Raw genomic sequence first — 24,622 nt, 5'->3', positions numbered from 1 at the left:
TTATCAGGTATAAAACATATCTTAAAGCTGAGGTGTGACAAAGGGATGTGACCAGTCATCTTTAGTCTATGCATTTATATTATTCCACACGTAGATTCCACAATCAGACATTTCCCCCAGGCTTCTTCTCTGCCTTCTCCCACAGAGCTAATCCCCAGCCGAGGAACACACAGGCCACTGATCTTTCTCTACTTCTGACAGGCGACAAAGAGAGTTGTTGGGGAAAAACAACAACAAACAAACCTGGACCCCATCCTCTGGCTCAGGTTTAAATTCTAAGACTGTGAACTGTGCTAACTTAATCACCTCTTACTGATTTATCCAGCATGCCTCATAATCTCTAATGTCCATTATGTACAGAAACGCAGATTTAATACATATACATGAAACATCTTGAGTAGAAGAGTAGGAAAGCACATGTTTAAATCCTGAATAACACCAGGTGAGTGTTTTGTTGATAGGGATACACTGGATTGGAATACGTGAATTACAAGTGTGGCTATCAAACTGTAATGCCAACTGATTACAAAGAATAAGGATGTTTTCTTTAATAACCATATAACTAAACATGTAGTCTGACTTCATATACACATATTCCCTATGATATTTAAGTTTCAGCCAGAACTTTAAAATGACATGTAGTCTTGTATAAATCACCACCTGTTGATATTGTTACCTGCAGATTATAGAATAAGGTTAATCCGTTTTGTGGAGACTTTATGGCTTAAGATAATTAAATGAAGTATGGTAAAATAAAGGCTGCTATAGAGCATTTAATTTTTATTTGGATGACACAGTTAGGAACACTGACTATTTTGATATAGAAGGGACAGAATGCCACCTATTACATCTCCAAAGTTCCAGAGCTTGCTCATCTTCACTCCCAAAAGATAACTCTATTGGAGATATCTTTAACTCTATTGAAGGTTCCCACCCTTCTTATTTTGTCATAGACAATCTGTCTCACTATCAGACCCAAAAAAAGCAAGAGCAACAAAATCAAATATTTAAACAAATAATTAGACTAAAGTCTCACAATGCATTCAAAAACCAAACAGAAATGTCACTTGGATTATTTGCTGTAATTAACTCTGACCATTAGCACAAAAATCTAACATTGCATTTAACACCAATTTTTGTTTTTTCATCTTGATCTAGACAGTGTCTAAGTATAGAGAGAACAAATAATACGAGGAAGAGGAGCTGAAGAGTGTAAGTAGGTCCATGAGTTTAGGGGATGCCTGCTGTCAAAGTGTTTACCACAGCAAATGAGTTTCACAGGTGTGGGCATGCCTCTCCTTGTGTCTTTTCAATGGTGTTTTCATTTCACTTTTTTCCTCATTATTAACAACACAATTTCACTGAATAAAATTTTGGAATTATAGGAAAATATAAAGATGTTTTGAGAACATCTACACAGCCATTGGTGATGGCTCCTAACCACATACACAATTTTTAATCTGCGCTATATTGGTCAATATCAGACCCAAAGAACTTTAGCACCATTAAACATTCTTCATGAATATAATTTTAAAGGGTGAATTTTATGGATACATCAATATTTACATAACTCTTCCCTTGCTGTGAACATTTACCAATTTTTCTCTTTTAGAAAGCAACAATATAAAGAAGTCTTTGACCATACATACTTTAATTTTTAAGGACAAAAATCATAGAATTTTTTGAGCATAGGATAATATACTCATAACTATGTCAAAGTTCATGAATATCTCTAAAACCCTTTTGCTGTCAAGATGGTAAAACCAATTTATTCCTCTACTAGTCAGGTGTGATGGTTACCAGTGTACAAACTTCAAAGGCATAAGAGTAATTCTAGTTTTGATTTTTTGTTTGATACTTGATTGGCATTTCAACGGCCCAAGTTGATGTGTAAATTTGAAGTTTTTTGACAAATAATTAGCAAAAAAAAAATACACTGTTTGCATTATTTCTTCTTTGGATTATTGGCTTTTTCTGTTTTATTATCTATCATTTTCTTTTATTTACCCCTCAATGATTTCAACGAGCTCTTTATATATTAGGATAGTGAACCTCTATGTTACAATTGCTGTAAATTCTTTTTTCCCAATTTAATTCATTTTCTAATTATTTTATGGTAGAGATTTCACCTCCACTCTTGTGGTTTTAACCTCTTAATGAATAAATAAAATCTGATTAGTATAATAAAAAAGGCATATTAATCCAGAGATTCTTAAAAGGATCATGTCCTTTTTGCCATTGCCTTAAATGAATTCCTTCTTTTGTCACTCCTTCATCTTTACCTGTCCGCTCTGTTAGGTTAGGATAAAGAAATGGAAAGCTTCAGAAAAATTAATTAGTAAAGTATGGGAAGTAGGATGTGGACACAGAACTAACTGTTACAGAATTCACTGAACAATATTAAAAAGAATCATTTATATAGAGATAACTGCAAGAGTTTGGAAGAATGGAGCCATCCTTTCAAGTTACAGGACAGCTGATTTATATAATTCCATTCCTTTACTTTGATTTTCAGTAACTCTCACTTTTTTCTAGTATTATGCTTGTTCTCAGAACTTTAGAAAAAATTGTCTTTTTTCGTTTTAGCTCTTTTCAAAATACAAAAGCTGGGCGCCTTAATTCCTGCCTACATCATTATCATACCAGCAGACTTGTCTAGCAACTTCTCTCAAGTTCTTTAATGCTGGTAGCTGACGAGCGCATCTTGAACAAACTGGAATCCTGGTGCTCTCGAAGTTTAAAGACCATATTTCATTATTTTATGTCTACATATTCAAAAATTTTTCCCAGCCCTTTTCTTCATGAAATGAATAAATGCTATTCCTCATTTCTCTGACAAAATTTACAGAATTCTTTAGTACTTAGAATAGGATGCTAATGACTACCATAATGAATACAGAAATATGAATTTGCAATTTTGACAGAAAATCCTGAGAGAAAAGGCCCAAGACGTAAAGTAGTCAAAAGCCCATCTCAGCATGCTCAGCAATTACCAATAATAATCGGGGACTTGTCCTATTTTAGTCACTCTTCATTTTACCCACACCTTTTAAAGAGTGATTTTATAAAAGCTTTAATAAGGTCCACTATTATGGAAATGGAAAAACATTTGGTAAGAAACTTCAAACCCAGCCAGGCTATTATTAAAAACAAGACAAGAGAAAACCTCTCCAATTACTAATAAGATGAGAGTTCTGACAATCCCAGAGATAATCAAAGTCAACTTTGTACTATTTCTAACAAGATTTTCACTTAATGAATTTTCATACCTGCACAAAGTAGATGCACATATAAGGATGATGAGAAGGACTCTTACAGGATCAACATTTTGCTCTAAATGCATGAAAATTAATGAAAGATACTGATAAAACTTTTATCACATAAAATATAATATTCTAAGTTTATTTCCCTTGTGAATATTCTCTTGGTTCTTTTTTTCTCATATTAACTTGTGAATATAAAATCTAAAGTCTCTAAAATAATACCCTATACAGGATACTATTCAGAAGGTATCTATTACAAAAACAATTACAGACACACACACATATACCCATATGTAATTTACAGTATAAGTGACTTACATTATCTATTTTGGAGTACCTATGCCTTTGTTCCCTTTAGACAATAAACAGAAGCTTATATGAGGAATGTGGTGTAAGAACAATACAATCATTTCCTGCTTATCCACAGTCACACTTCCAGAAGCCTTATCTGCAGGAATTTAGGGAGAAACTCAGAGTGAAAAAGAAAAGTCCTCCCAACTTGATCTGTAGATTCAATGCAATCCCAATCGAAATCCCACCAAGTTATTTTGTGGATATCCTCAAAAGGATTCCAAAGTTTATACGAAGACAAAAGACCTGGAATAGTCAACACAATATTGAAGGAGAAGAACGAAGCTGAAGGACTGACACCACCTGACTTCAAGACCTACTACAAAGCTACAGTAATAAAACTGAGTGGTACTGGCAAAAAAAAGAAAATAGCTAAATACATCAGAGGAACAAAATAGAGAGCTCAGAAATAGATGCATACAAAAATAGTCAACTGATCTCTGACAAAGGAGCAAAGGCAGTCCAATGGAGCAAAGACAGTCTTTTCAACAAATGGTGCTGAAACAACTGGACACCCACACTCAAAAAAAAGAAATCTAGACACAGACCTTACAGCCTTCCCGAAAATTAACTCAGAATGGACCACAAACCTAAATATAAAATGCAAAATTATAAAACTCCTAGGAGATAACACAGAAGAAATACAGATGATCTTGGGTTTGCTGATCACTTTTTTTTTTTTTTTTAAAGATTTTATTTTTTCCTTTTTCTCCCCATAGACCCCCGGTACATAGTTGTATATTCTTCATTGTGGGTCCTTCTAGTTGTGGCATGTGGGACGCCGCCTCAGCGTGGTCCGACGAGCAGTGCCATGTCTGCGCCCAGGATTCGAACCAACGAAACACTGGGCCGCGTGCAGCGGAGCGCGCGAACTCAACCACTCGGCCACGGGGCCAGCCCCTGCTGATCACTTTTTAGATACATCACCAAAGGCATGACCCATGAAAGAAAGAATTGATAAGCTGGACTTCATGAAAATTACCAACTTCTGCTCTGCAAAAGAAACTATCAAGAAATTAAAAAGACAAGCCATGGACTAGAAGAAAACATCTGGAAAAGACACATCTGATGAACGACTGTTATGTAAAATATACAAAGAACTCTTAAAACTCAACAATAAGAAAACTAACAATCAGATTAAAAAATGGGCCAAAGACCTTAACAGACACCTCACCAAAGATAGACAGACAGCAAGTAAGGATATGAAAAAATGCTGCACGTTCTATGTCATCAGGAAAATGCAAATTCAAACAACGAGATCCCTCTATAGTAGCGCCCCTCCTCCATGGTTTCGCTTTCCGAGTTTCAGTTACCTGCAGTCAGGCGGGGTCCGGGAGCAGACGCTCCTCCTCTGACATATCTGATACATCATCAGAAGGTCAATAATAGCCTAACCCTGTGTCACAAGCCTATGTCATTCACCTCCCTTCATCTCATCACGTAGGCATTTTATTATCTCCCATCATCACAAGGGTGAGTACAGTATAATAAGATATTTTGAGAGAGACAGAGACTACATTCATAACTTTTATTACAATATATTGTTATAATTGTTCTATTTTATATTAGTTATTGTTTTTAATCTCAGACTGTGCCTAATTTATAAATTAAACTTTATCATAGGTATGTATGCATAGGGAAAAACATAGTGTATATAGGGTTCAGTACTATCTGTGGTTTCAGGCATCCACCGGGGGTCTTGGGACACATCCCCAGTGGATACAGGGGGACCCTACTGTACACCTTTTTGAAGGGCCGAAATCCACAACACTGACAGCATCAAGTGCTAACAAAGATGTGGACCAACAGGAACTCTCATTCATTGCTGGTGGGAATGAAAAATGGTACAGCCAGTTTGGAAGACAGTTTGGTAGTTTCTTTCAAAACTAAACATACTCTTACCACACAATACAGCAATCAGGCTCCTTTGTACTTACCCAAAGGAGTTGAAAACTATGTCTACACAAAAACCTGTACAAAGATGTTTATAACTGCTTTATTCTTAATTCCCAAAACTTGGAAGCAAACGAGATGTCTTCCAGTAGGTGAATGGATAAATAAACTGTGATACATCCAGACAACGGAATATCATTCAGTACTAAAAGCTATCTAAATGAGTACTAAATGAGCTATCAAGCCATGGAAAGACATGGAGGAACCTTAAATGCATATTACTAAGAGAAATAAGCCAATCTGAGAAGGCTACATACTATATGAGTCCCACTGCATGACATTCTGGAAAAGGCAAAGCTAGGGAGACAGTAAAAAGATCAGTGGTTGCCAGGGGTTGGGAGAGGGGAACAGAGGATTTTTAGGGCAATGAAAATACTCTGCATAATAGTATAATGGTGATACATGTCACTAAACATTTGTTCAAACCCACAGAATGTACCATACCAAAAGTGAACCCTAATGTAAACTAAAGACTATGGGTGATTACGATGTGTCCACATAGGTTCATCAATTGTAACAAATGTCCCACTATGGTTGGGGATGTTGATAATGGGGGAGGCTTGGGGTACGTGAGAAATCTCTGTGTTTCCTTCAATTTTGCTGTGTACGTTAAACTGTTCTAAAAGTCTTAAAATACAAAAACAAAACAAAATGAAACAACCACCAACCAAACCAAAGAAAAGCCTTCTAAATGAGGGGAAAAATTCTGCTGCATCTCTCCCTGTAGGAACGGAATGCAGGCACCTTGCTCCCTTACTAAGAACATGGATATTTGATCTGTGTATAAAATGAGGTTCACTATTTTAAGTAATTATTATTGTTTACATTCCACTAATAACTTCTGGAAATTTTCGATACTACAAACAAGAAGCAATGAAGAACAGGAAAACGGTTAGAAACTTATACTTGGAGAAATACTGACGGGAGTAAGAGCTGACTTCTCCCTGAGGTTTGACAGGAAGGCGGTCAATAAAATTGCCAATAGGGTCGACTTTAAAGAAGTGCAAACAGCCTCACAGATGGAATAATCCCAAGGCACCGCTCCATTAAAAAGTTAAACATTGTTAACTACACAGAATTATACTGCTTCCTCTTGAAGTACCTTTTATGAGAAGGACATAATCTCCTGGCTTGTGACTAGCCTCCATAACCCTGAAGTTTCTTTGAAGTTTCATATTTCACTTTAAACACTTATATGAATTTCGCATCCTGATCCAAATATATATGTGATTTTAATTTAAATTTACAGTTCCTTTCTCTTTATGCAACTTTCCCTTAAATCTTGTTGTGAAATGTAAGCTTCAAGAAGTCTGTCATGTGGACTGTCGTGGCTTCTTATGCCCTTTGGTTCACTCAGCTGCACAGGCAATTTTGAGAAGTCAGGGAAGGGTGACATATAATTCAGAAATATTTCCATAAAAATGGCTGAGAAACAAGAACATTCTGGGAATTAAAGGAATCAACTGCAGTCACTGAAAAATGCTCTCATGTGAAACCCCTAGCACTCCCCAAATACCAGGTACAGCTGGTTTGACCAACAAGCAATTACTACGTACTGTAGTTCTTCATCCTTCTTTAGAGAATGCTTAATCATTTCCATTTACTTATGTCAAAAATAAGACTGTTAGAAGCTTATCTAACTTACTTAGTCACTAAAATAGCATTTCCGCTGACATGTTGGCAACTGTGTATTTTCTCTGAGTTTTAAACCTAAAGATTGATTTGATAGTAAATTACTTAATGTGACTAGGCAATGAAATAACTATGTAGATATTAACACATTAAAGAAATCAAACCAAGTGCTTGTCAACCCAATACAGTTTTGTCTAATTCTTCCCAAAGAATGATAGGTAACAGTAGCCAAAAGAAAAAACTTTCGTAGACATTTCAAAAATACTGATATTTAATGCTCAGAAATACAACAGTATTTCAAGAGTCTTAAATAATACTATATATAAAAAATGTTAATAACAACTAATACTTAACATTCACTAGGTACTAGCACTGTTCCAATGATTTCACATATATTAATTCATTTACTCTCAACTCTAAGAGGTAGGGTTTCAGAGACAAGGTCACTGAGGCAGAGGGAGTTAAAGAAAACCAACAAAAGGGGCTGGCCCCGTGGCCAAGTGGTTAAGTTCACATGCTCCGCTGCAGGTGGCCCAGTGTTTTGTTGGTTCGAATCCTGGGCACGGACATGGCACTGCTCATCAAACCACGCTGAGGCAGCATCCCACGTGCCACAACTAGAAGGACCCACAATGAAGAATATACAACTATGTACTGGGGGGCTTTGGGGAGAAAAAGGAAAAAAATAAAATCTTTAAAAAAAAACAAAACCCAACAAAAGGCGCATAGATACTAAGTAGCAAAACTTGAACATGAACTCAGGCAGCTGGAGTCCAGGGACCACAGCTCTCCTTGAGTGCAGTGAAGAACAAGTGTCACCAGTGATCATGCAGGAAAAAGAAATCTTTCTCAAAGGCAGACTGTGCGTCAGGCAGCATGCAAGGCTCCAAGGACGAAGAGGAAGGCCGGCCTCTGCCCTCCAAGGCTCCCAGTCTACACAGGAGGCTGACCCCAAACTGAGAAGCAGAGTTCTGTGCTTCTCTAACTACTACACATTCCAACCACTCTTGAGGAATATGTAACAATGTTTACAGGGTCCCCTATAACATCATATAGCACTCAGAGGAGGCAGTATTTTCCCTTGTTAATCACATACTAATAAAGAAAATGCTACTCTTTTGCATGGAGAGCTTTAAGAAAATCAGTAAACAGAATGCATTTAAATGGCAAACAAGGAAACCTGTACCTTTGGATTGTTTACTGTCATCAATGACTCATCCACGCACAGCTGGAGAGGTCAGGACTACTGGCATCGTGATTGGATTCATTCTTCTTGGGTGGGGCTGTTCCATGGGCTGCAGGATGTTTCCCACTTCTGGCCCTGCCCACTAAATGCCAGTGGTTTCTCCCACCACTCAGCCACTGTAAAAATCAAAAATGTCCCTACATATTTCTGAGCACTCAAGAGGCAGAACTGCGAGTAGCTGAGAACCATGTTCTATGATGTGAATGTCTACGTTTATCTTTGTATCTCACTTTCGCTGTAATTTTTGTCCTTACTGTCCGAGCATGGACTCTAGCCCTGTGGCTGAAATCTAAGTCACAATAAAAAGGCAACACTCTCCTAAAAACACTGTGACCTGTACACGTGAACTCTTTCCTCAGGATCACGGACATGATGGATCCTTTTTTCACACTTCTTATTAGGAAAAGCAAGAATCAGATGACATGTTAAGTTTTCAATTAGCAATATGCATTTTAATTGGTGACAGCAACATTAGGAGAATGTACCAAAAAAGACAAAAGAAGAATAGGTCCCTTGACCTCTGGCCATACCCGTTTTTGTTCTTATATGGCCATTCATGCAGATTTTGAATATTGTTTTAAGAAAATATAATGTTTGAGACCAAAGGAATTAATTTCGGTTCATATCCTAGGTCAGTCTGTCAATATTTTTGCTTTGTATGAAAATCTTTATCTGTTTCTAATTTTATGTCTTTGGTGAATAATATGTTCTATCAGCATAACTGCTAAGGAACTATTAAGACTCCCATTACACCTTTGGCCAAATGAACAAAACTCTGACTAGCAACACCTTTTGCTAGCTCTGATCTGACTTAAGTCAGAGAGAAGGATGTGACCGTACCAGTCACACCCCAGACTTCATCCAGGCTCACATCAGATCCAGTTATCCTAGAGATTCTGACAGCTCGGGAACTCAGCCAACAGCACAGTTCCAAGCAAAATCTAAAACCTCTATTCAAAATCATAAAAGAGCCTATATCCAAGAAGGCAACCAATACACCGTATTACGGATTTTTTGGTTCTACTTGCTTTTATAAAGATTAGCATTATTAGACATACCTAACTTCTTATAAAAGAAATAACAGAAATATATTCTATATGTCCAGATGCTACTATTTATCCACTCCAGCTGCAGGATATCTCCATGGTAACAGATATACAAACAACTCAGTCCTCTATGCTACAATAGAAGCGCTACTAGTTTAAAGAATGCAAGAAGCTTAAGACAGGCAGAAATGATTTCACCATACAGTTATCAACCTGCTCATAAAAGAGGAGAAAGATGAGATGAATATTTCAAATGGCAGATAAAGAAAATTGAATCATTCTGTTGGATGATGACTGACAGTCACTCTTGGAGTTGAGAATGAAATGTTTTAAAAACAAATAAATGAATGAATGAATGAGGCAAAGGAATGATTTAAAAATAGAGAGGAAGAAAATTCAGGCAGAAGAGCTATTATGTCAAATGACCATGTGATATTTGTTTATAACCTCACCTGTAAGACAGAACTGGACAAAACCTATAATTTTAAGTATTGTACATATTTTTTCATTCAGTCCTCAGATTGGAACAAAGATAAAAAGATGCATAAGATCAGGTCATTGATCTCAGAGAATATGTGAGCATGCAGGTACATTTATTATTTCATTTAACAAATATTGACTGAGTGCATTTAGGTGCCAGGAAACACAAAGATAAATATGACATTGGCCCTGGACTTAAAATTAATAATCCTATGGAGAAGATAGTCCTTTAAATAAAACATTAACAATGGAGTCTAACTCCTGAAATAGACGTAAATATAAAGTATTACGAGAATATAATGTCATAGCAACATTTTTCCCAATTATTCAGAAAGAACTGATGTTTTGCTTTATCTACACTAAAATTTAGGTTTTACTGACAATTAAGCGGCCGAGATTTATGAAATATTACAAAGTTCACAATCTGTTTAATTGACCAGAGGCACTTCAGTGCACATAAAGGCATTTAATGGAAATACGATTTTGCAACTTAAAAACAAACAATTACAAGTCCTTTCAATTTCCCCAATACCTAACTGCCACAGGAAAGCACAGACATACTAGTAACTGGTGAAGGCTTCGTTAGGCAACCCTGTTGATGGCCCAATAAGCCTCTGAAGTGGGACTTCCAGGACAGTTAGGTCTGAGTGCGCCAGTCCTATCTCTTACAGGTCAACTAAAGAAAAGAAAACTGTAAAAATCTTTCAGTTCCCTCGACAGAAAGCTCACCAGTGTGGGAGAGAGAAGAAAACAGGTACGGTCTTGAGAGTGGGTGAAAAGCTCAGGGAAAGTCAGAGTCACCTGTGAGCATCTGCTGCCCATGTCACATTAGCAGAGTCTTTTCAGGGTCAGTGGCACTACGGAAATGAGGCTCAGCTGCAACGTAAAGTGTGGCTAACAGGCCGAAACTGAAAGTTTCCCCAAACTCACAGAGGGCAGACGCCGTTTTCCCCCAAGCAGTAAGGAACACAACGTTCTTGGAAGAACTACTCTAAAGGCCCCACTCCCCTCCCCTGACTTGAATCACTGAAAGAAGAAAACCCATTTAGTAAAGAAAACTGAAATGCCTTTTCCTAGCTGGAAAACATTATCACCCAGGTCACATGAACTATTTGAGCTGTTGTATGTTTCTCAAATACTTTTCTGTCATTCCCTGTTATCCATGCATTCAATAAACATTCTTTAAATGCTTACTGGGCCCTAGACCAGAGATTGCAATCCTTTTCTTAAAGGGGTAGCTAGTAAATATTTTAGGCTTTGCAAGCCAAGACGCAAAATCAAGGAAATTATGTAAGTACTTATAAAATCATTTAAATATATAGCCATTTAAAATGTAAAATCATTCTTGGCACACAGACAACCAAACAAACCAAAACAGGCCACAGTTTGCTGATTCCAGTGCTAGATTACAATCAACTATCCAGGCCAAACTAAGACCATTAGGTTATTAAAAGCAAAGGTCTTTTGCACCAAGACCTAGCTTCTTCCAAGAAGAACCTACAGGAATGATCTAATAAAGCTCTGTCCAATAGAAGTACCTACTGGCCAACAGACACTTCTATTCTATCTATCTGTAGTAGATTTCAATACCAATAGAAAATGTTCTGTGCCTATACAGTTCAATATGTAGCCATCAGACATAAGTGGCTATTCAGCATTTAAAATATGTTGAGTGTGACTGAGGAACAAAATTTTTAAATTTTATTAAGTTTTAAATTTCCGTTTAAATAGCCACATATGGTTAGTCTATTGGAGAACAGATTTAATAGTCACTTATATACCAATTAGCAAAGCCTAATTGAATTTGCTTGGGTTTCTGGTGACTCATTAGGTAGGTATAGGGCATAAATATTTTTATAGGTTAATACCAACAGATCACAATTCACATTATTTTTAACTTCTGGGTAAAAATAGGGAGTTACGTTGTGTAAATGATGTACATTATATTACAGAACTGAAAAGACCTTCAGATGACAGGTAGTTACACTCTCTCTATCAAGTACAATGTGTGTGACATATTCCAAAGAGGGCAAGAGGGGCAATATTGCACGATGGCTCACAACTAGATTTCTGAAGTTACAAAGACCTGGAATAAAGCACCAGTTCTGTAAAGATTAGTACTGGGATCTTAGGCAAGTTATTTCACCTCTTTCTTCCTCAGTTTCCTCTTTTATAAAACAGGACAATAATAGTAGCTTCTCCACTGGGTTGGTGAGATGATCAAATGAGATCAAGGATTTAAGAACCTAGAACAGTGCCAGGTCACTAAAATCATAAACGTTACTATTTTATTACCAATACTAATTAAAATTAATAATACTACATGATAAATATTCTGGGATACACTCCATAATCTGACTTAGGAGAAATCATTTCGTCACTCTGCATGTGACAGAGCTGCATATGGGGTGTGGATATATTGCTGTATTGTTATCCAGACAACATAACTTTGAATCCTGGCTCTACAATCTACTAATACAGCAAAGTCAGCTGACTAGTCTGAGCCTCACTTCCTCATCTGAAAAATAAGGAAAAGAATACTTCCCTCTCCAAATTGTTAACAAAATAAAATACGTGAAAAACCTTTGCTCATATAGAAGATATTAATATTGGTTTATTGATTGAGTTCATCTTAAAATCAAGTCTCAATTCCCTGTTTTGATTTTTTTTCTTGTTCATTCTTTAGGATCACTGAAGAATATTTCCTTTCTCCTATCTCTTGGGTCAAAGATCACACAATTCAAAACTAAAGACTAAATGTAGTTGTTGGGATTAAAGGGTGGAATCCAGAGCAGTTTCTCTGAGAGTTAAGTTATGACATTTATGAAAAACCACTGAGGTGAAGAATAAAAATGATCCCAAACCAAAGAAAAATTTGAAAGTAGCCATGTTGGTGATGTTAACGTATTTCCATGTGAAAAATTTGTACATAAAAAATCCTAAGGGTGGTATACCTTTGGTGAGCATGGAACACTGGAACATAGGAAATGCAGGATGCCAAGAGATAAACTTGATGCAGCCCTAAAGAAGGGGTAACCCAAAGAAATGTTTCATATGTTCACTGCATCAAGTGTTCCCCTACCACAGAGGGAAGCACATGGCAAATACACATTATCATCACTCCGCCTAGATGGCAAAGAGGGTTCATGTTACCTGCCAAATTCTAATGAATGGCAGTAGAGGTTCCATAGGGTTGTGTAGGCCAAGTCTGAACTCAGCAGGGATGAGTCCGTGATAGATTAGCCATGTCTGCCATGAGTCAGGAGGAAGGGCGGCACCTTCATACTGTACTTGCATCCCTTTCATACCACTCACTGTCATTTCTCTGGTTCTGAGAGCACAAAACTTCCAGGTGTAATCTGAACTTCACGTATCTTTCTGTACAGAGAACAGCCTGGTATCTAAGAATCCAGCTGTCTTGATCATTCTATTTCTGGTTCGTAAATTACTCAGTTGGCATTCTTGTTCATTGACTAGTCTCTTGTGAACTTGGTTATGTAAACCCCAACTGGGCAGCAGTATCCATTCTCAGTGAACTGACAAAGTCAATTTTTCGAGTTGGCAATATTGATGAGCAAACCCCAGACTATGATAAATACACAAAATAAATCTATGTAACCTCTTAGTAGGCTGCATTCCTGATAAGAAAATAACTCTATGAGACACTTCTTTTAGACTTTAACAAAGACTATTTTTAATCAGTTTCATCACTTCCAATTTTAATAATTTCTTTTCTTAAATTTTTCTTCACAGATCTGCTATGGCTAGTCTTAGACGATGTCTAATTCTATACAAAAGCTCTCACCATCTCTCACTTTGAAGTTTCAAACCAATGAGAGTACTCTGAGTTGAGTCTAGTTCTTTCTCATCTATGATTTCATCAGCCTGTCAACATTACTTATGTTTTCACCTTTCTTTTGCTTCCTGAATCTTTCTTTCCCAAACCCAAACCCACTCAGTTATACTCCATTTGTGACAGCAGCATTTCATTTCATGTCCACACACTGCTCTATTTAAACCTATATTTTCTATTTTTACCTTTCGAACATTTGCCAACCGATTCATCATCAAGGACTCCTCTCGGTCATCGTCGTCATCCAAGTCCAGCATTGGCATTCCAAAGGGGTCAATGATGCTGCAGCACCTGGAGCCTTCATCTCTCGGATCAAAGGGGTCCACAATGATGGGCTCTGTTCCTTTTATTTCGCAGCGACAGAAGGGGCAGCCCTGGCCATCTGACTCCTGAACAAACACAAAACATGTGGTGACTCGTCTTTGTTCAAATAATACAGTACTCAGAGGGGCCAGTGTTCTACAACTATAAAGAAAAGTAAAAAAAGAAGTTTTAGGGGAGGGGTCGGAGGTGAGGGAAGATAGGTCTCAAAGACAGAGTGGAGTAGGAGAGAGAGCCAACAGAAAATATGATAAATGTTCAGTATTTCAAATTTTCAAAGAAAAAAAATTTCTTTTAAAAAGAAAGATTTCCATTTTCCAAAGAAAAGGAACCTAACTTTATTTTCCTGAAGGCTCACTTACAATTTTAATGTATCAAAACTTTAGAGTCTGACAGAAAACTAGAAATTGAATCATGTCTCGTCACCAAAAGGCAGCAGTGCTAATTAAACATCCTAGAAAAAGGACATTTTGATAAAAATCCATAATAAATAAAGTAGTAGAATCATTAAGAACAATCTATTGCAAAATCCATTTTGGAAAAGTTCCTGTGCCAATAACTGTGGCTAAACGTTTCCATTTTAATTGCCTTGGTCTTTTAAAATCTTGATTTACAATCAATCAGTGGGAAAAAAATAAGAAAGTAAATTTATATTCAGAAAGCATCATCTGTCCTGAGAGCCTGTCATCCTGACACAGCTCATTTGGAATATAATACTATATATATTACAAAATACTAAGATGTTAAGTTGTGCCCCTCAGCTTGCTTTCAAACTAGACAGTGCAAAAAGATATGTGCAAATATTTTGGGGCCAGAAATTCATTTACTGGTAATTATTGAAGGTTTTGTTTAGAGTTTCCCAATTCCATTTCTGAAAACTAACTGCATTAAGAATTCACAGTTGGTAGGGAAAGAGGACAAGATGGTTTTCTTGCCATGCAGATAATGCTGCCTTCTAGAGACAGACTATATAATATTCTCCACCATATTTCAGGTTTTGTGTTATATCCTGACTTTAGTAATGCGTTATTTAAAAAAAAAGTAAAAATCATAAATCATTTTAAGGCAGAAATGAGATGAATTAGCACCACCGTAGACATGAGACAAGGGATACAAGAGAACTAAAATCTTCAAAGAAATCTCTCAGTACTTGACTCAGGACTGCAGCACCCATCGGTATCTACCTGCCCTACAGTGGTACCCTGCTGAGCGGTGGAGCAACACGCTCCCTCTCCTCTCATTGCACAATTACTGAGTATCTGCTCTGTGGCAGATCCTGTGGTAAGCAGTTTATTCTTTCCCAAGCACCACTTGGATTAATAAATTGAACATCTCCTTTGCCACACAAATTGTCAAAAAAAAGAAAAACAAACATTTTTTGAATCGGTTAATGAAAAGAAACTGCAATGTTCCCTTATTCATCTACTGTGACATAATTTGGGAAAGAAACTTGGAATGGTAAAACAGTTGAACTAAGGTGATGTTTAGAAACACAGACAGGCTAATACAAGAACGTTTGGTGTTTACTGCCCCACACACGGGTCTGGTGGGCTTCAAGGCAACTTAAATATTATTTGCTCATCATTTTATAGATAATAAAGCTGCGAGTTAGTTGTTCTATTTTGGAAAACGTTCTCACATTGATATTTTCTAGCACAGGAGTAAATATTTAAGGAAAGTTAATCCTTTCTCCTATCTCTCAATAACAAGAACATTAAATTTAAGTGCATATTCAACATACGTTGTCCTATAGGTAAAATTTCCTTATTATAAAAGCTAAAAGGAATCCATGTTGCGTGCCTGTAGTAAAATTTTCTTACAAATCTACATAAAATAATATCAAAAAGATAGTTCTAATTTATAAGAGCAGAATGTGAAAGAGCTGATGTTCCCAGTGTCTTTAACGCATGAAAGATGGAAAGCAGCATTCGGAGGCCTAAGTAGACACTTCATTCCTTCATACATTTAAACAAAAATTACAGAAAATTTCAAACACATATAAAAGCAGAGAGAAAAGTGTAATGAATCTCTACATACCTATCACCCAGCTTCAACAATTATTAACTGATGCCAATTTGTTTCATTCATACCTTCGCTTCCTCCCTCCATCCTTGGACTATTTTGAAACACATCCTACACATTACATAAATTCACCCATAAATGTTTTAGTTTGTGTATCTAAAAATAGAAAGTCTTTTAAGACTTAACTACAATTATCATAACTTAAAATCAATCCACTTGATCTAAATCAGTAAAGTTACATTATTTTTTAGTGCAGTGCCTACAATGTGTAAGCCACTGTGTTCAGCTACAAAGTCTTCTCTTAGAACCTCCATGAGTCAACTTGCACGTTGTTTTGCTTACAGATGACTTCCAGTTGATGTGATTTACTTCCTGATAAAGGGTAACTGAAAAGATTGAGTTTGGAAAGGGGAGCAGGTGAAAGGCAATAATAGCATCTTGATGGTACAAGAAAGAGACTGGAAACAGTTCCTCTAAAACCGAACTCAGGTTTTTCTCTCTCTCTCCTACCCGAAAGTTAATGCTATACAAATTACCGAAGCGTGTTAGAGCAGTTGTGTTATAAGCATATATTACAAAAGACATTTTTGTTCAGCTGTATCTTTGTTGAGAGTTTATATTACTCACTGGATCAAAAACCAGCTGCAATGTATATCCATTCTGAGTCGCAAACACAGATTGCACTGAATGTGTCTCCTTAATGGTATTTACTCTAATATGATCCCACCCATCACTCTTTCTCTGTAAAGCGACTACTGTTATATGCAAATTAAGTTTAACCAGAAATTCTCAAATGCCACTTTGGTACTCTGCCCTAGTTTCTGTCAGATGGTTGACTGAATACACAAGAAGAATGTCTTCGATAGACATGTAACTCATCAAGATTGTGCCTCAGTAATTAAAATAATGTTTCTGTCAATATATACTTAATGCAAGATCAAGGAGCATATGTTAATGAAGACAGAGCAATAAATAACTCCTTTTCTAGTCCCCAAAAGTCACATTCCGAGAATATTAAGTAGTAGTACTTTGGACTCCATCCGTTCTAATTGACTCAGTAGATTTCACTTCCTCAAATCAGAAATACTTCTAAACCAAAGGATACAGAAGTTACCAGTGAGTACGACACTCACCTAAAAGTTAACTAAGTAATATGCACATGATAAAACAATTTAGACTCATTAGCCAACCATTAAAACTGTAAGTTAATATTAACTATAAATATAACTTTAGGTAACCTGAGAATAAATTGACAGAAAAACAGAAAAAAATTTTTTGACTTCCCCCAAAAATTTCCCATTCCTCAATAAAACCCTGTGTAAAAACCTAAATAAATATTATCAGTATCATCTCATCACTATCACCATTATGCATCAGTTACCTGCCATATTCTTTGTTTAAATATTGTTCAGATGGATAGTATCTCTTAAATAAATGCTTTACTTTAATTCTTTAAACATAAACATTACATATAGTACAATGTATTTGCTCTCAGCATGATTAATTATTCGAGGACACATTTTGATTTAAGGTCAATCGCTTCATGCCTTCCCACAAATACAATATACATGGAGGGCCCTGGAGAACACACAGGACTCCATGAGTCTCAGCTTGGAATGCATTTTATATTTGTATTGTGTATGTTTTCTGTATCAGTAACTTTTAATTTACATTATCTTGCTCTTCATGTAGATTTGAAGTGACCACAAATCTTTTTTTAAAACATGGAATAATTATAAATAAATAGATAGATAAATATAAAACATACATACACACACTGAGAGTAGACTGGGTCGATACTAAGCATTTTCAGAGCACAAAATTTCCCATAGAAACTCAAAACTTCTTGTTACAAGAATGAATAAGGACAGTTAATAATAATCTTAGACTAAACAACCCAGAGTGGGAGAGATCTTTGGCTGTGGTACTCTTTTATGATGGGCAAGGGAAGAGGACTCTGGGGAATCCAGACTCTTCTAGTGTTAATATGGGATGCCCCTAAAGGCATGCAAGTGAATCAGAAAAGGAGCATGGATGTTCTGAACCAGGACACCTGGACTGCAATCCAACACCCACAATTACAGCTGCCTGACAGTGGATAAGCCATTTCATCTTATTTGTAGAGTATAGTGAGAAGTATAGTGAGAAATGCACATTTTAAGGGACATCATAAAGTGAGATAAATTAATTCAAAACTTTCCAAAGTGCTATGCAAATTCCAGTTGGTATAATTACTATAAAAATAGTCTCAGGAACAAAGAAACATAGTAAGATAATTGAGGAAACATATCATAGCATCTGAAGCAAAATTCATATATCCGTAAGACTTTCATCTTGTAATGAAATGAATACAACTTAAAAACTGTGTGGGCCAGCCTGGTGGCCTAGTGCTTAAGTCTGTGCACTCTGCTTTGGTGGCCTAGGGTTCACGGGTTTGGATCCCAGGTGCAGACCTACACATCGCTCATCAGCCACACTGTGGCAGTATCCTACACACAAAACAGAGGAAGATTGGCACAGATGGTAGCTCAGGGCCAATCTTCCTCACCAAAAAGAATAAATAAAATAACCTACAGAATTTTCAGTGTACATAGATTAACAATAATAAGAAATAAGACATATATTCTTAAGAGATTTCATCAGTTTACTATGTTAGGAACAATAACAATAACTAAAATTCCAGGCAATGTTGTAAGCACTATTTATATGCTAACTCATTTAATCCTACAAGGTAGGTACTGTCATTCTCTCCATTTTGCCAATAAGACAATTGAGAGCTTACATAATTTGATAGAGGTCACACAGCTAAGCAGCACTGAGTAGGATATCCTGTCTAGGAGGTCTGTTTCTAGAGCCCAGTCTTTTTGTCAGTCCACCTCACTATACCACACCACAGAATCAGGATGTGGTAGAGTTCCTTAATCTCCGATCCACTGCTTAGGTTAAAATAAAGGGGTTTAAAAATGGCTGTCTAGTATTGATCATTCCAAAATGGAAAAAAAATTGTGAACTACTTTGCTCAAATTGCAAGTTTCAAAATAAAAGAAACTACTATAATCAATGAATTTTCTGTTTGCTCTAATTGAAAAATTTCAGCTTTAATAGGAAGATGTAAAACGTGTCCTAGTAACTATAATTTTCCAGGAGAAATACGTTTTACATACTAAGAGCTTTTCTGTTTAAATATTTGTTGCTAGAATCCAATTTAAAAATTTAATGCATGAAGTTTGTGAGTTTGCATTCTGAAGATGTTTTATTTAATCGAGTGAACTTTTAAAACACCTATTAAAGGCCCTCGTTGAAGCCAAATGAAACTGTTTCCAAAGGGCCAGTACTGGCCATCGTCCAGACACCCTGTGATACAGCAAGCATCCACTTAACTCACTCCCAAGACTCAGAGTCAAGCATCTGCTCTTCCCAGAGTTTATTTTCTCAAATCTGTCTCCTCCTTTTCACTCCTACTGTCATCACTGTTCATGACATCACTGTACCACTTTTGGACAATCCTAGTAGTCCTTATATTACTCCCAAAGTGAAATAGGAGCTGGAACATTTTATTTTATCACATTTATACAAAAAGATACAACACATAATCAAAGACAGAAATACCAACTTATAACATTCTTAAAGGCAAATATTTTATTTGTAGTACTAAGGTTACAAAATTTCACTGAGTCTAGAAATTTGAAGGTTGGTTGCTTCTGATGGAAGATACAGTAAGACATTCTGTCTTTAGGCCTTAAATGTGATCAGTTGAGCTCACTTCTCAGCACTCTTAGACAACTACACTTTTTTTCCCTAATGATGCTCTCTAAATATGGGACATCCATAAATCTCTTTAGTCACATGTCATATTAAATCAAGATTTACTGATTTTCACCTATTGACTTTTTTGCGAATTACTATTTTGAACACTCCAATATTTTTTGTTTAAATTATTCTGAAAAAATATGCAGAAGGAATAATCACAGGAGAAAATTAATTTTCCTTTTAATTGAATTGAAGTCCTTGGCAGTAATTCAAAACAAGGCTGTATGTTTAATTGACATTTGTGTATCCTTTTTCACTTTGAAAGGAAGATTGGAAAACCACAGAGTTTGTGCCATTCATGAGCTCAGAAGCGATTTTCTAGATTCCTGGAAAAAACACAGAATGAAAACAATTCCTTACTTTACACCTGATGTGATAAGGTGACCCTGCAACAGCACCGCGGTATAACATGCTACATAAAAAGAGAAGACGTGGAGGAGCTGAGGGTGAGGAAGAAAATGTTTTGTTAATATCCATGGAATAGCATGGAAGGGAAAGAAAACTCTCCAAGTTTCATTGTCAAGAGTAGAACCTAAAGGCCGCACCCAGTGATACTGCCTCAAAAAATGCCTCTAGAGAGGAGATTATTCAACTTATTTAGTATTCTGTGCAAACTCTGGCTTGCTTATTCAATTTATTAAATAACACAGATGTTTCAGAAGGAGAAAAAAGTATCTGACACCTCTTCGGAGGCATGACTAATGGGCCATTATGACAGCAATTAAAGAGGAACCACTTGCAGCCTGTAACTGACACTACTACCATGCATTTCTTAGGGTTTCTGCTAATTACATAAAATCTTAGTCTCCACTGAATTTCAATTAAATCAAAGTGGGGCATCAAATGGAAGGAAAAGTTGGTGAAGAATGACTTGCTAAAAATGCACACTGGCTGAACACATAATGTTTTATGGTCAGGGTTTAATATTTCCTATTGGACTCTGACTGATTTATCAGCACTTCTTGGCAGACACACAGCCTTTAAAATCCTTTTCATACCAGCATGCCCAACCAAAGTAGGAGAAAGTCACAAAAAATGTCTCCCATCCCTAATTAAATCTGAAGGATAACTGGATGTTCATTACAAGTAATTATTAGTATCAAGCCCCTTTATAAAACTTTCGAATTTAATTCTAACTTCTTGAGGGTGGAGGCTGTGTCTTGGTGTTCTTCTTAGCTCAGAGATTAGCACAGAACCCGAGACACAGCAGCTGCTTAAGGAATGCTTCCTAAATAAATAAATGAATAAATGGATTTGAGATCTTGGAGGACAATGGATGAAACAAGTCATGTCTGCTTCTACCAAACCAGTTAGGGGAAGCAAAATAACAAATTATCCCTGTGCATAATTAAGTTTGAAAACTTAATTTTTTTCTCTATAGAAAAAAACAACGAGCATATAAAACAGAAACACAGGCTTTAAAGACAGAAAAGATGCACTCTAGCCCTGTACCATTTTGAATATGGAAAAAATTGAAAGAGAGAGACATATATTACTGCAAGTACTCAATCCAGAGACTTAATACTCACACAGTTCCCATTACATCTACAAGCTTAGATACAATGTTTGACAATACATTGCAGAACTATGAAAATGCTCAATAATTTTGTTCTTTTTGTTCTCATATTCACCATCAACTGGGTTAAATCTAATGAGCAGCTCATTGAGGCTATGATTTGAAGTTTTTAACATATCTAATGTTTGTCAACTGTGTTTTAACTGGATTAACTTTATAAGACTTTTATTTTTGTTAAATAATAGGGGCATTTTGCAATAACACATTTAAATGATTGTCAGACACTGTTATTCATACAACAATATGTAAGCTGCCACAACAGAGCTGCTGGTTGGCAGGAAGCACCACTCTGTGAAATCTATATGTAAATGCAGAAATATTCAGGTCATCCAAAAGTGGAAATGTTGAAAGTTGAAGCTTCCTTTAACTGCTAAGATCCCACTGAAATATAGAGACTGTGGAATATCACCTTGAAATTCTCAGACCTTGGTCTCAGCACAGTTTTCCTCAGAGTAGAGAAAACGTGAACCAGGGATCATCGTGCATGGTTCTTGGCGTAAAAAAGCAATATCTAGAAACTCAGTCTTATTGCCTTTAGGTGAGTGCCAGTATTATTGTAAGCAATAAAAGTATAATAACGTGGCTCAAAAATAAGTGGAAAAAATCAAAATGTGAAAAGTTGAAGGGAATTCCCCAGCAGCTACTGAATGGAACAAATGGATCTGAGGTTTAAAATTCTTAGGGTTCATTCTCACATCAAGCATGATAAAAAGTCTTTGAAAAGATCATAAATACTTCTCAGAAGAGAAATGGACAGAACTAAGACGTTACAAGGGCTTTCCACAATTGATCTACAATACCAATGTCTTTTTATTTACTGTAATCTTAGTATTCTTCTTCTCTTTCCTTTATACTATTGAGCATTTACTGAGTAACTATTCATGTGTCGGTAGGGAGCATGCTAGAGGAGAGGGATCCTAAAGAGGTAAAGCAATCCACCTTCTAAAGGAGGAGCAGGTAAATATGTAAATGCTTACAATGCAAATACAAAGAGGTAGGAGCTTCCAGGGACATTCGCAAGTGTATCAAAAGAATACTTCTTAATCCTGAACTTCCTTGTGTGGGAAGAACTCAAAAATAATGGTGAAACAATGCCTCTGCATATTTCTCATTAATCTATATGCAAAATTCTATGATCTGGTCAGCATAATAACATTATTCACTAGTGACACAAGTGTGAATTAATTTGATTATTTCAACCTTCTGACTACTTTTGAATTTATCATTTTTGTTACTACTTAGTAAGCTACTTTCTACCAATATTACTAATCTCTCATACACCTTCTCCTAAAATTTTACTCAGACTGTTTTTAGTACTTGAAAATTTATGGACTTCCTCAATTCCTAAAAGTAAAACTGAGAAGTACTTCAAAGTTAAAAATAAAAAAAGAAACAGCAAATGGTAACAATTTACAAATATGACTGGACATATCTTCATACAAGGCCATTAGATCAATATGAAAAATCATGAAGTGAATGGAGGAACTGATTAGCTACCAGTAAGAGGAACCACATCATTTGGAGAATGCACAATAAAATACAGAAAAGTTGTGATGGTGTAAAGGGCAAAGAATTAATAATATAGTCATGATAACCAGGAAACAGTCCCGTGTCTTTTGCACATAACATACCTATTGTAAATATTTCATAAACTCACTAAAAATATATATATAGTATTGGCCCTGAAACTTTAAAAGATAAATTTCTTTCAAGAAGTTTACAGAAAGTAAAAGAAATAAAATCTTTTTGTTTGTTTTATATTAGCCCATTCTCTTTTACTCACCCTGAGCCACAAGGTAAACAGATATTTTGTACACCTTAAACAATAATCTTTACTAATCAAAGGTTTCTGCCAAACTAATGGGAGTTTCTGACTCTTAACCCACTTAACTTCCAATTACTAGGCAAATTGAAGATGCCAACTCCTGCAATACGTACGTGTGTACGTGTGTGCGCGCATATGCGGTCCAAGACTGGGGCCCCAAGAGAAGAGGCTGTGATACACAGGCCATGCCTGAAGGCAGAGAGGCCTGAGAGTTTGTGCCAGCCTAACATTCTGGTTTTCTTCCAGGAGAAATGCAAAGCTTTCGTTTTCTTGGTACCTGTGAGGACCAGCCTACCACTCGGAAGGCCACGTCAATCCAAAGGGTTGACAAACACAAGTAGCCTCTTTGGCAGTTTACTACTTGCCCTGAAATGCTGAATGGGTATCAGGTGAAGCGAATCACCCTAAAGCAGTCCCATTCCAGTCAGCCAGGCACTGAGTCCACACCATCTCTATAATAGTTCCTACTGATACCCTTGAAAGACACTTGCAAACAGTTTTGTCATCTACCAGTGGAACTAAATTTATTGTAAGTTATTTATAGAAAGACATTGCTAAGTCTGCAGAACTATGATTGTTAACATGATGAAAATAGCAATCAAGTGCCCTGTGTGTTGAGAACGAGCTTGCCAGTGCCATATTGACGTCCCTCTTCCTCCAGCTTCTCCCTGTACGATACAAAATCCCAATGCCATGAGGGATAAAGGGAAATTAGAGCAGCACATCAAGGAAAAGATAAAGCAAAATATAAAACAAATGCATCTTGAAAGAGGGAAGTGCAGCGATGCTGAACAATTTTTACTGAGGTAGCAAAGACGTCTGGGAGTTCAGAAATGGCATTGAAAATGTAAATCAATCGTAATTCAATTCCTAGTTCCTCCTCATTTTCTTCACCCATTTTTTAAATCTCTCCAAAGGAAGAAGGGGGCCCTTTTAATACGATTGTGAAAATGTGAAAATCATTATATTTTATTACCAAATAATGGGCTCAGCAGGCATCAACACTCCTCTGAGTCTGCAGCCCCTTCCTAACCCTCTAAGGCCATCCTTCCTCAGGCAATGCAGAGGTTCTGGGACGGAGTGAAGACAAGGACTGAGAGGGCACAGGAATAGGGTACGGATGTCAATCACATATTCAGTGGCAAAATTTTGTGTGTGTGTGTGAGAAAGACTGGCTCTAAGCTAACATTCATTACCAATCTTCCTCTTTTTGCTTAAGGAAGGTTGTCGCTGAGCTAACATCT

At 36.5% G+C, this 24,622-nt stretch overlaps 1 protein-coding gene across 10 annotated transcripts in view; it reads right to left on the bottom strand.

The window, feature by feature from the left end:
• Positions 1–24,622, bottom strand: part of CBLB (Cbl proto-oncogene B) — a 194,880-nt gene that overhangs the window by 50,514 nt on the left and 119,744 nt on the right. For all 10 annotated transcript variants that reach the window (XM_023623831.2, XM_023623832.2, XM_023623833.2 and 7 more), the window contains one exon: positions 14,010–14,213. In XM_023623831.2, the coding sequence (XP_023479599.2) occupies positions 14,010–14,213 (204 nt within the window). The remainder of the gene's footprint in view (positions 1–14,009; positions 14,214–24,622) is intronic.

This window comes from Equus caballus, chromosome 19, assembly GCF_041296265.1.
Source record: "Equus caballus isolate H_3958 breed thoroughbred chromosome 19, TB-T2T, whole genome shotgun sequence".
Taxonomy (NCBI): domain Eukaryota; kingdom Metazoa; phylum Chordata; class Mammalia; order Perissodactyla; family Equidae; genus Equus; species Equus caballus.
This window is presented reverse-complemented; position numbering and strand designations above follow the sequence as displayed.